Source organism: Crocodylus porosus, unplaced genomic scaffold (genome assembly GCF_001723895.1).
Source record: "Crocodylus porosus isolate Cpor-Errol unplaced genomic scaffold, CroPor_comp1, whole genome shotgun sequence".
In the NCBI taxonomy this organism is placed as follows: Eukaryota; Metazoa; Chordata; order Crocodylia; family Crocodylidae; genus Crocodylus; species Crocodylus porosus.
In genome coordinates this window covers 26,671,664-26,685,070 of record NW_017728943.1, presented here as the reverse complement: position 1 = coordinate 26,685,070, position 13,407 = coordinate 26,671,664, and the positions used below count along the sequence as shown (strand labels likewise).

General features: G+C 39.6%; 1 protein-coding gene across 4 annotated transcripts in view; it reads right to left on the bottom strand.

Annotated features, from left to right (window-relative positions):
* The window catches only part of MCM8 (minichromosome maintenance 8 homologous recombination repair factor), a 33,202-nt gene continuing 19,795 nt past the window's right edge, over positions 1-13,407 (bottom strand). For all 4 annotated transcript variants that reach the window (XM_019549074.1, XM_019549073.1, XM_019549076.1 and 1 more), the window contains exons 13-19: positions 10,070-10,211; positions 9,020-9,215; positions 8,512-8,731; positions 7,140-7,349; positions 5,169-5,245; positions 4,412-4,601; positions 1-907 (exon numbers count right to left, since the gene is read on the bottom strand). In XM_019549074.1, coding sequence (XP_019404619.1) covers positions 815-907; positions 4,412-4,601; positions 5,169-5,245; positions 7,140-7,349; positions 8,512-8,731; positions 9,020-9,215; positions 10,070-10,211 — 1,128 coding nt within the window. In that variant the 3' untranslated portion in view covers positions 1-814. The remainder of the gene's footprint in view (positions 908-4,411; positions 4,602-5,168; positions 5,246-7,139; positions 7,350-8,511; positions 8,732-9,019; positions 9,216-10,069; positions 10,212-13,407) is intronic.

Sequence of the window (13,407 nt, the reverse complement as noted above, 5' to 3'; positions counted from 1 at the left end):
TTGTATTTATCATAAAAGTGCTTTAATTTCCACATTGTTTTTTAATGTATAACATTTAATGTCACTTAACTAATAGAAAACCAACTTTTGTCTTTAAAGTTTAATGACATATGTTTAGAAAAAGCACTCATGTCTACAATACAATATTTAACATTTTTAACCAGAGCCAGTATTTTAAATAAACTCCCGGGTAAAGAGGCACATAAATATTAAGCAGCCAAAGTAGATTACACTGAAGAATTTCTTTTAATTAACTGGTATAACTATACAGTGCCTCAGTTTAAAAATTATTTATCCATTTCTTGAAAACTTTTCCATCAGTTTCTGTGACTGTTTAATTGATTTAACTATATAACTATAAACCTTGTCATTTCAATATTCTATTGAAACAGCACCAAATTTCATAGGTTATTCAAGCTGCAATAAAATCCACTACTGTTTTTTTAATAGAATGAATATAAATACAGAATCTTTTCTTCCCATCGTCTTTGATAACTGGCATATATGCTGATAGACTTCCCGTCTCAAACAACTCATATCTGGATTCAGAGTCCTACGGTACTTGTCAGATGGCAGTACTTGTCATATGGCAGTATTTTAAGGAAGTCAGTCATTCTTAAAGGGTTATTTTTAAATGACAGTATTCATGGGAACTTCTCGTCTTTTACTGATGCTCAAGGCTAGTTGCAAAGTACGTACAGGAGTACCCTTGGTAGACTGCCAGTTGTACTGTAACAGGAATCCTACTGCAGCATGTCCATTAATCTTCTTCAAATACAAACACTGTGCATCAAGTATTGTTATGGATGTTCTTTCACAAAGTTTGAAGCTGATAAACTCGTGGACCCTTTTTCAGAAGATAACCCTGATCATTGAGAGAGCCAATAAAACTGGCAAAATCAGATACCTAAAAGAAAAAAAAACGAGTAAGTTTTATTCAGAGCAACACCCCTGTTACTTGTCAGCTCTGTGTTCCTGAGGGAGCCCTGGCACCCAGCTTGCTGAACTTACAAAGGACGTTTTTTATTTCTCCTTCCTCCCCACCCCCCACACCCACACCCATCTAACCAGAACTAAGCAGAAGAAAAGCTTAATAGGCATCTCAGGCCATACATTCCCTGGTCCCAGTATGGGAGATGTATTTAAACTTGATTGACTAAAACTTGATCACCAGGTTAGGGAATGCTGAGGCAAGAGACCGAGTCAGAGGGGGTATGGGCAACATTTGAACAATGGTTAAGGGGTCAGCACAGCGCCCAGCCCGTTGGAGCCCTGACCACAAGTGTTGTCATACTTTTCCCAGGATGATTGGTGGAAGTCCTCCCACCAAACAAAGTTCATGGACACTCCAAGTAATCAATACCCTTAAATCTGTTAAAAGACTACAGTAAAATCTGAGAGTCAAGCTAAGCTAAGGCTTATTCACAACAGGTAAAAATATAAAACACTGATGCTAACTTCACAGTGCAAGCACAGCTAGGCCATCTGAGATGATCCCTTCCAGTATATTCATAATAATGTCAAGCTGGCTCCTAGGTGTCTGGTTACTCCTTAAAACATAATGTTTTTCCAGGTTGTTAACCAGTTTTTTGAGATGTTCCAAACCAGATAACCCCTTGTTACTAAAAAAGGTAATTCATTTAAATTTAAACTTTTCATATAAACAGGATTTTCCCCGTCAATTATGGCTTGGGACCCTCTTGATTTACACAACTAAAAATGCTTTGAAGAGGCTAGACTAAGGGTATAAGAAAGCTGCAAAGCAGCATGTGCTTCAAGAGAAAAAAAAAAATCTCTGACACCATGCACTGTTGTTCTCGAGAAGCTGGAAGAAACAGAGCGTCTCCCTTCAACAATTGTGCTGGGAACTTTGCTTGTCAACAAATCATCCGAGTGCCTTGGAATGGTGAGATTCCAGCTCTCTCTCTTTCTTCTTCTCTCTAAGCATAGCTTTCTGAACCTAAATTGTATTAGTAAAGCTTGAGCTAGATTTCCCCAAATACTCAATTAAACCAGAGTAATATTGTAATTGTTTTGTTTGTTTTTCCTTACATGTCTATTACTACTAGTACCATTATACATTTCACATACTTAGCAATAAATAACTTTTAACTGGGTGTATTTTTCCTTGTCTACTTCCCTTCCCCACTTGCTCTGCAGCAATGCTTCTTTTACCTAAGTCAAAGATCCCTGTGAAGCCCAGAAATACTGTGGGGTCTGCTCATCAAGAGGCTACCACTACTAAGACAGTTAGGGCAAAAGATTGGGACGTGCGGAGTTTAAGACCCATAAGGGGATCAGCTTGTACAGGCTGAGTGACCCAGTTTGGCTCAGACGTGCCCTAATGAACCGAATGCTGGCCCATGAGGGTGTCAGCTGGACACCCAGCTGGATTCAGAGGTATTCTGTTCACCTGTGTGCTCGTGTCTGACTGCATATTATTGTTATCGTAATGAACTGATTCCTGGCATATGAGGGTGTCAGCCTGCACATGCTGATCAACCCAGCCGGTTTAGGCATGTGTGTCTGTCTGCCTGCCTGATTCAGTCGCTGGAGGAACCCAGCCACCACAATGCAGCTGACTTGCAGGAGGGAGAGATACAGCTCCATATAGAAACACAAGCAGCACACTGAGAGAATTACAAAGACCTTAGAAACGTATCCTTAATAAATGAGCACACCCCAAAGTGATGGGCAAATCTGGCAACACCCTGCCCCCCATTATCTATGTTATCCATTTATGTCCCAACCAGGGGCTATTTTTAGTCCCCTGAACCCCTCCAAGGCAGCCCACACCCCATTCCACACACCCACTCCTCCCCCCATCCCAGTTTACTTCCTTGGCTCCCAGCACCAGTGAACACCAACACCACCAGCACTGGTAGTGGCTTGCAGGGTCAGGGATTTGGTGGCTTGGGGAGGAGGGGGCACTGACTGGTTTGCATAGGGAGGGTCCATCTGGGGCTGGGGCAAGGGGCCAGAGGACTCAAAATTGGCCAGCACCTGGGGGGGCCCTGGGGCTGGACTTTCCCAGCCCCAGGACTACACTGGGAACTGTACAGAAGTTCAGTTAGATTGCCAACCCAATCTAAGTTAGACTACCTTGGAGGTAAAGTTAACTTAACATCAAGCTTGCCATTTTTTTAGGCCAAATCTAACCATCAGGAACTTCTGTACAGTTTGCACTTAGATCAACCTAACTAGAGATCTAAATGTAACATCTGCACCTGGGCAAACTAAGTTAGATCGGATGACCATTTTTAAGCTTGAGCTAACCCCCACTAACCTCCCCGAACACCTGTATGTACCCTATTAAAGATTTAACTTCTTTGCAAACTACTAGACCGCTAACACTGAATACAGTTTGAGTGTATCCCTTCTCAGTTTATAGCACGCAAGTTCAATAAACGCCCCCCCAAAAGAAACAAATCTCCAGTTTTTACCACATGGCAATTTTAAATCCATGTTCCATGAAAGATGAAAGGAAATTTTTTTTTGCCAAGGGAATGTTTTAAAAAGGAGAGAAAATATAGAAATCTGTTGCCAAACAAGTCTCATAATTCAAAGGCATTCAGGAGATGCAGCTCCAGTGAAGGAAGGTCTCACTCACACATACGAGTCCCTCCCTCCTTCTCCTGTAGAAGTAGTACTACTGTGTTTTGTCCAGATGTGACTCTCACTACTACCACTTCAACTCTTAAGACTGAAAGATGCTAGCAAGGCAGTGTGAAGAACAATGCCCACGCTAATAGTTTGTGAAAATACATATTACTTTTTCTTTGTTTTCCATAATGCAATGAGAACATTTTTAAAGAGATTTTAAAAGTATATATAACTTTCTATTAGATGTTTGAGGCATTTCATCAAGTACTGTAAAGTGCAACTGGCTAGCTAATTTTTTCATTTATGAAGAAAACAAACAAGACAGAGTAATACAAGCTGAAGATCAGAAAAGAAATTCTGTCTGTTGCTTTATGTATTTTTGATTTGCTTCATTTCTAATTAATACATTAAGTAAGCTTGGAATAGGAATGAAAAAACGCAGGCATTAAAAACAAAACTACATTTTCATCACAACAGGCAACAATTTGGGGCTTAAGTCACGGTGATCAGGAAGATGGAAAGAGGAAGTAAAATACGCTGAAATCAAACTTATCTTTTGTAAACAAGGCAGAGACCAACCTCAATAGCAGCAGCAAAGCTAGTGCTTGCTGATGCAATATGTTACAGCTGTCAAAAGGCTGGTGAGATTAGAAGCAGTTTACAATAGAAATGAGTCATGAACAGATGTCAGAGCTGAAAAAAAATGTGGTTCACTCATCCTTTTCCAATGGTGAAATGTGACACTGCTCTACTGTTTCTGAGTTTTATTTCATTTAAATTTCCTCAAGAGAAATTAAAATAAACTTACTTTTACTTGTAATTCCTTTGCAATCTGCCGAAGCTGTTGAAATTCAAATATATTGTTGTAGGTTCTTTCTGCAATACTACTCAGGGCAGAGACAAATTTTTTAGCTTGTGACCTATTGCTCATCCCAGAACCATGCTGTGAACGTTCAAAGTCCAGTTTTCCAAACTCATCAGTGTAAGTACCTAGCATGCTAAAAAACACAACCACACTGGAATCAAAATCATGTAAAGGCAGAAATAAATAGATACTCTATCCAAAGCATAAGACTATGCTCAAGGTCTAGAGGCCTACAAATTGTGCAACTCCATCCAGTAGTAATAAATCAAAGCCCCAGGCTACTAGCTAAGTGGCTTATCTGAACCACCTCCAGACTTAATTGGTACACAGCATGAATTCACAGCAACAGTCAGCCAACAAGAGAAGAAAATACTTCGGAGTACATCTCTTCTATCAGGTAAAACGATACAGTCTTCTCTAAACTGCCGAGCATCAGGGGTTTTTTACAAGTTGTTTATAATCATAGTAGCCATGTTGCATTAAATGAGAAAAATTAACAAATAACAGTATTGTACAATTGTATTGTCACCTTATTTAGTGGACGCTGCAAAGAGTTTTTAAAACAAAAGCTTTAGAGTTTACATATACATACCTATGGCCTGAACTATACTGTCTCATCATTCTCTTGGTTGCATAAAGAAAAATGATATTATTTAAATGAATACCATAATTTTGCATGATTGGTAACATGGTACATTACCTATATTTCATTATTTCTACAACATCCTCAGCATCTTCTTTGGTTGACTTTTCCCTTAACTCCAGCCTTGAGCGTGCCTCAAAAAAAAAAACCAAAACCAAATCATATATAACAATTCAGTTGCACAGTAACTTAAACACAAGAGTCCATCATTCAGGCACACTAGTTGCAACAAACTCTACGTGCTGGAACATGATCCTGCAGGACTTAAATAGAGACGCCTGCATTCTTTTATGGCATTTCTGTATGAATAATAAACACCAATAACAACCTGCTGTTATCAGTGAACAGCAATGCTTCACCCCTTCAAAGCCATCTTAGTGGGTTGGTGCCTGGAAATCATTTGCTTTATAACACTGCATTCTCTGGATAGCACCAAACCATAACTAACCCATTAAAAGGCAACATTAAAATATGGACATTAGCAGTTAAGCCAGGCAGAAAAAGAAACATGCCCCTCTCCACATCTTCCAAGAGATTTTATTACTGAAAATTAGGTTAGTATCTCTCAATCCTGTGCCGCCTCTTACAAGCAGATACACAGCAGAGGGAGTGAAGTGGCTAGGATTTATGAGGCTTGGGCAAGTTCACAGTCTGGGAAAAAACTTTTTCCAGGAGAAAGATGCCCTAACTCCTTAACAACTTGCCAGTTTTACATGCATCTTGCAATCAGCCACCTTAAAAAAAAAAAAGTCATCACAGTCTGATTGCACAAGTTGGACTGTTACTTGCTATTTTGGTCAGTAAGCAAGGACTAGAACACTCTTGTCTTCCTAGTTGTAAAGGATTTAGAAATAGTTTGGGATAAAAAATGCTGCTTCAGGTTATTAGTCGTGCTGGAACTATAGAGCATCAAAATAAATTATGTTAGGCAATGAAGGACAGACTAATGGAAGTGAAAGCTAAACAAGTTGAAACATCTATTTATCTTCCACTCAGTCCTAGCTGAAAGGTATACTAGTTGTAAAATGGAAAAAAAGAAAATAAATTAGAAATTTGTGTATGCTTTATTGTCTATATTGGCCTTTCTTGACTATACAGGCACAAGACAGATGTACTCAATGATTTATATTAAAGTATAACCTCATAAATCCAATGTGCTCAGAACCGAGCACTTGCCAGAATTTTGAAAATGCACTACTTTTTAAACTGGTGCAGTGGCTGGAACCGGAGCAGCAGCCACAGTGGAGCAGCAGCGCAGGGTGGTGAATGGTGGCAGTAGCCGCTGCATGCAAGCTTCCCCTTCTGCATCCGGGAGGACCAGGCGGAAGTGGTGGCTGGTTCCGGAGTGGAGAGGGCAAGTGCCAGATTTTTGATAATTCCAGATTTATGCGATTATATTGTATAACTTTGCATTCAACTTCTTGCCAGAGAAAACTCTGATGCACTCTAGAACCCTCCAAGTCAAGGACCACAATGATAAGGAAAGTGGAAAAATCATTGCAACACTTGTATTTATTGCACCTGTGAAGGATTGAAAACAAGAAACTAAAAGCATTCTACTTGAAAACAGACAGGGAATAGGAGTAGGCCAAATACTATAACTCCTCTGGAGTGGTGGGAAATTTGACTTCTCTTCCTTTGCTCAGCTCAAAGCTTGATGCCCTTAAGGAGGCACACCCCAGTTGTTCCTTGTGTATGGCTTAAATAGCAAGCTAGCCAGACAGTCATTCTGTATCCACTGTACCAATGTCACATTAGAACTTGCACAAAGAGAGACTGTGTGACTTGCTCAAGGCCACACAGGATGTCAATGATAGGGCAGGGAACTGAACCTGAGTCTTCTAAGTTTCAGAACATGACCTTTATCACCAAGCCATCCTTCCTTCCTCTGCTTAGATAGGAACAAGTTGTTAAGGAAGCAGTTCTATAAACATTCATCTTCCTTTTTGCTAAAAATGGGCCAGCATATTACTTGCCAGAAACTCATGGCATATCATACACCTCCAAGAGACAGCAGTAGATACCAACCTCTGTAAGTCGAATCAGTGACTCCAGTTGCCTTGTGGTGATTGGTGTGCTGTCTAGCCCTTGGTTCTGCTTTCGGAGCTCAATATAGAATTCCTGGAGGACTTGCGCAGCTTCTGGAGATAAATTTGGGTGGACATACTGCCGGGCATATCCAACATACTTCCTCAACAGCTGGTGTGGAATGGCATCAAAGTTTTCTCCTGGCAAGACCTAGTCAATTACAAGCAGTGCTCTTGTGCTCATCAATTACAGCTGCAATACAGCACCATGCAGTAATATTTTTAAATACAAATCATACACCCTGTACTTGAAATAGAATAAACATTTAAAAAGAACCAGAAATGGGACTAAGTGCTTTAGCATATTTGCTAACCAGTCCTTCACCTATGAACTTTTAGAATTAAAGCTGGGTGTACATCATAAATATTGCCTTGGTTACTTTCAAAGGAAACAGCAAATATTTCTAGCTTGCAATGAAGAAAAATGAAAGGGCAAATGTGATTTGGCAAAAATCAGGAGTCCCATTCTCAAAAACCTGAAAAATGAAGAATGATACAGAAACCATATAGCCTAGAAACATACTAAATTAATGTGGCATTTAAGATTATGATGTGGAAAATATGATTTTACAACAAAGAGTCACAAGCAGGAGCCCTGCTTTGCTTGTTGCAGTATAAACACATTGTTCCTTCCCTTGATACCCCGATACTGCAGTGAGTTCCCTTTAGGTGTGTCTTTGTGACTGAGCCAGAAAGGGACAGAGGTCTATCCCGCATGGTGAATCCAAATGACAGACAAGGACATGCACACAAAAGGAAGGACCAAATACATGGGAAAGCGGTGGAACTGTTTCTTCAGTTAGGGGAGAAAGTCGACTTGAAATGGGGCAGGTGAATATATGAACGAGAAGGGATGGAAGGGGGAAATAAAGAGAAAAAAATGGAGGACTCACTAGCTGGAATGGCAGGAAAGAAGGTGGTGCAGAAATGGAGGACTCACTAGCTGCAATGGCAGGAAAGAAGGTGGTGCAGAAAAGTTTAATGATAGCACTGGCAAGTAAAAGGAAGAAGCACCATCCCCCGCAGAGCAGAAACTTATAAAACATTTAAAAACTAGGCATATATGACAACCTCCTTGATATAACTTGCCACCACCTAACCTGCTGGAGTTATTACGGCAACAAACAACAGGAACTTTATGAATTGGGTCCTTTTGCTAAACCTTCCAAAATGCGCTAGGCTACAGTTGGTTCTCTATTTGGAATATAGAAGATGGCTGCTGAGAGATTCAGCACCCCCAAGCTGCCTACATAGTTCCAGTGGGAGATAGAGGATGGGGAGCTAAGAAACAAAATGTGAAGAGAACAACCCACCTTTAACTTTTCTAGTAGTGGTTTCTCTGAAACTGCTTCAAGGACAGAGGTATTAGGATCCTGAATGTTGGTGCGAGTCATTACAGCATTGCTACATACTCCTTGTTTTCCAGCTCGCATTGCCATTACATGTTCAGAAAGCAAATGGTCATGATCTTCATTTGGGGTGTCCAGCAAGATAAATACCAAGTCAAATCTGGACAATAAGGCACTCCCCATTCTACAAGACAAAAACAACAGACAAAATGAAAATCTACAGCATCTTTATCCTATTGCCCTGCTTCTCAAGGAGGATTTAAGACATAACAATTTACCCAGCGTAGTAAAGTCACAGCAAAAAAGCAGTTTCTCTCTCAAATGATCAAGAATAAATATTGTAATAAAAATCACATTCATTCTCCAGGAAACCGGGGGGGAGGGGGGGCGGGAATCAACAGACTGAATTAGGTATCTTGCAGCAACCCCAGTAGCTGCAAGGTACCTAATTAACATTTTGAGAAGTGCTTACTTTAAGTTCTCAGATACTGTTTTGGCTTTGTTATAGTGCCCCCCAACTGGGTTTGCTGCAGCAATAATAGACGTCCTAGCTGGCAAACTGCATACAATGCCAGCCTTGGCCAGACTGATACTTTGCTGTTCCATTGCTTCCAACAAAGCTTGATGCTGGCTTCCCATCTTGTCAAATTCATCTATTCCACAAATACCTGGAAATGTAATACAGGATAAATCAGATAGCAATCAGATCACTGGCCAGGTGCATACTATTGAAACTATACTTCACCACAAGCTAAATCCAAACTCTAATGGCTGCAAAGGGTGTTAAAGCTGACATTCTCCTCAGCTTAGCTTCCTTTCCAGGTTGGCTCTGGTACACTGATGATCAACATGCAAGTCTGGAATGGGCAAGTATTACAGAGAGGGACGTAACTAGTCATGCTCATAGCAACCTTGTGAGCAATACATTTGCTTCTGTTTGTTGCCAAACTGTACTCCAGAATCCAATAATTTTGTTTAAGAAAAATTAGGTTAACTTAAAAAACTGTAGTGCCTAAATGCATTGAGAACCTAGTAGTTCCCATTACAGTCAGGGGACATTCAGTGACTGAAAACCCAGCTCTTTTCTGAGATCTCTAAATAACATTAGCATATGAATTTTAAGAGCTTTCCTTTAAACATCTAATCTTCTGAGAATGCCACTTAAACTCCAGAGGAATCAATTCTCTAAAGGCCAGTAGAGAACATCATGACTTCTAAGTCTCACCAGAGGAAGCCTCCCTGGAAGAGACCAGCAGAGCATGAGGATCAACATTTTAAATATCTATATGAAATCTTTTAAAGACGTGTTTTATACTTGAAAATATTAACTTTGAAAACAAATTGTTTAAAGAGAATTAGCTTGGAATTGGAAGCTAAAGACAGCATCATTGTAAACCCTCAGATTTAATGTCACAACATTCAGATTTTAAAAAGTAAATTTAAAGGGAGACAAAAACACACCAATTTGAATCAGAAGTAAAATATTGTGCAAAAAAGGTACCCACAGCCCTTAGCATATTACCTTGGTCTCCAAGTACTAGAGCACCAGCTTCCAAAGCAAAATCTCCAGAGGTGCCATCTCTAGACAGAGTTACAGTCAGGCCAGAGCTGGTGGTGGTATTACCACAAACATATACACCACGCGGAGCAATATTGCACACTGCCTGAAGAAAACAAACACAGATTTTTAATGTTAGTTTTGTTAAATGCGATTCAATAACTCAAGCTATTCCAGAAAAAATAGCCCAGGGTCTGATGTTTTGGCTACTCCACAAGGCAACAATGCAAAGATCATTAACTTTGTTTAACCCTACATGTCTTCTTATGACCATGCCTGTTGAATCATCATGCCATAAATACTTGGATTTTGCAACATGTAGAAAGCACTGGAAAAAAAAGTCAAATGGATTCCCTATCCTAAAAACTTTTACTTTGCTCTAATGAAAGCACTTCAGACATAAAGATGATGTTAAGTGCATACGTGCATGCACATACACTTCTCGGGTTGTTAATCACTGAAATGCAGCCATGTAACACAGGGATTGCCAGACTGGATCAGATACAAGTTCCATTTAGTCCTGCATCCTGTTTCCTGACAGTGGCTTACACCAGCTATTTCACAGAAAGGTGTAACACTGGCTGCAGTAGGCAGATCTGAGATAATCTACTGCCCAGATTAAATCTCCTCCTGGTGTCCAGTAGTTAGAGAGTGGCTTAAATCCTAAAGCACGAAGATCTCCTCAGGAGTTGAATACAGAAAGTGGGGGAAAAAAAATGCATCAGAATTAAAACTCGAGACAATTTATACAGGCAGGCAGACAAAACATAGCAGCTTCTGATAAACATGGCTTCTCTTTCCCAGTGGACTACTGATTACAACTTTTCTTTTATGTTGCTATCAGAAGAAGTGCATCAAAGATTATATCAGAAGAGTATTTGTTCAGCACTACAAAAGGCACCGACTACAAGGCACTGTCTCCTTCAGAGCTTTGTTTTTTTCTTAGCAGCTTTCCCATAGTGACCGGGATGAACCCTGCACTACTACGAAGTATTATTATTATTATTATTATATTACAAAGTATTATTTTCTTTTAATGAATGGCACCTAAGCGTTTACTACAGAAAATAAAACAAGTCTTACATTGCTTGTGACCTAGTTTTCCTTGATTTTCTTTTAATCATAAATTTTCTGATAAAAAAAATGCATATTCTCTGATAACCCCCTCAAATCCATGATTAAAATGAAAGGCCCCCCCCGCACACACACACAACCCCTCCAGCCCAACTGGTGCCCCTCATTCCCCACCCCCATGACTCCCCCAGCCTTGCTTCCACCCTTCACTTCCACCCCCCCCCACCCCGCCGCCCCAGCCTGCTGGTGATATATACATGCACATGGCTTCCCCTGTCTGACCACACTCCTCGCACTGTCTTCCACCCCCTTGCAGGCTGGAACTCTGCAAAACTCGTGGGTTTGTCTGTTAAGATAAGAAATCCATGTTTTCCTTGGGTAAATAGGGAAAATCTGCATTTTCCTCTGTTTTCCCATGGGAAACAGAAAACCCAGATCCCTGCTTGTGACTGCATTCACACTTAGGGTAAAACAGGAATAAATTGTTTAAACATTTGTATGCAAGAGATTTATACATAAAGCCCTGAACTTGGCTCAAATATTCTAAATCAGAATCATAGATGTGCCAATATCAAAAAGAAACCGATTCAAAAACTTTTTAAAAACAGAAAACAAAGAGCCTGCATGTTTACAGGTTACTACAAAAAGCACTCCATCCAGTTGTGCTAAAAAGGAGACCATGTAATTGTACTAGTCAAGATGTGGATTGGAAATATTCTTCATACAATAAGTACATGTAGAAAAAGATGTTCAGAGAATGCTTCTAGAGAGAAGGACAAAGGAAGAGTGAAGCAAAGAGATTAAGATATATTGATGTATTCCTTCATATTGTCTCTCCTTTACAAACAGTTCTTTTTTTCAGTTCTATCAACCACATCTTCAAATTTTAAGATTCATGGCTTTTATATATTTTTGATGTGTCCACCAATGACTTGCCTTCCTCCCACTCTTTGCTATAATCATTAATCTATTGCTTACAAGAGATTTATTCCAGATAGTAAACAGGGTTCTTAAGTTTTGGCAGGTATGTTAACATAAGTGCACATTATTGTTCACACAGAAAATTACAACCGTTTCTTGGCAGCAATACTTAAAAACACTGCTTTCCATCTTAATAAAATGTGACACCCTGTTAGTGGTATGTTACAATAATCGTAAAGCTAGCTCAGTAATTCATTTTTAAAAATACCCGCACCAGCACTTTTACAAACTAATTTCTCCTATATTGCCAGCTGAGGCAATATGTCATTAGAAGCTATGCCTTTCAAAAGATGTCTGATATCATCTTGCTGTCACAGTCTGAGCAAAAAGAAAGTGAGCTTTACTAATGGTATAGGATTTCGCTATTCCATTGTACTGTCAAAGTATCTTAAAATTCATTTTGCAAGTATTCTCAGAATGTAATCATTTTGTAAATTATAATCCCCTATCCTCAGTATGGGGAAGATGAGGCAATTGAGACAGAGAAGATTCGCATTCCCTACAAAGTCACTGAGGACTGTGTACCTAATTGCTGTTTGTGATTTTGAAGATTTCCCACAAGGTCACAGAAAGCCCATCCCTGAAACTAAAATAACATCCAAGGTCTCAATTCCCAATTCTTTATCCCATTCACAAGACTATCCTTGCCTTCACTTGCCGTATATAAAACATGCCATAGAAAATTTAGTCGGGTACGTTATGGCAAGTGTAATACTCACATGTCCATTTTTTGTTCACTTCTAGATGTCATTGGGAAAAGTGAAAACAACAGAAGATTGACTAAAAGGCATTCATTTAACATCTAAAGCAGTCTAGAAGGACTGTTAAATTATTTAGTGTACTGGTATTTAACAAAAACAGAAGTCTGAATAAAAACAGATGAGAGGGTAAAGGTGCGTTTCTGTTAGAATTTTCTCTAACTGAAAAAAGAAGCAGAGCTTATAATTTAAAATGAAGACTTTCTATTTATTTATTGAATTTAATGCTTAAGAGCCAAGATTGGGTCCATTTGTGGCAGATAAAGAACTGCAAGTAGCCTTGGCCTTGAAGAGCTTACAATTAATGTCTCCTTGCTAAAAGGGAGGCATACACCCAATGGAAAGAAGGGGTCATCACCAGGGATGCCTATACTGCAGTCGCTCGGGAATGTAGGGGGGCAGTCAGGAAGGCCAAGGCAGAGATGGAATTAGGACTAGCTTCCCAGATTAAGGACAATAAGAAGTCCTTCTTTAAATACACAGGGGGTA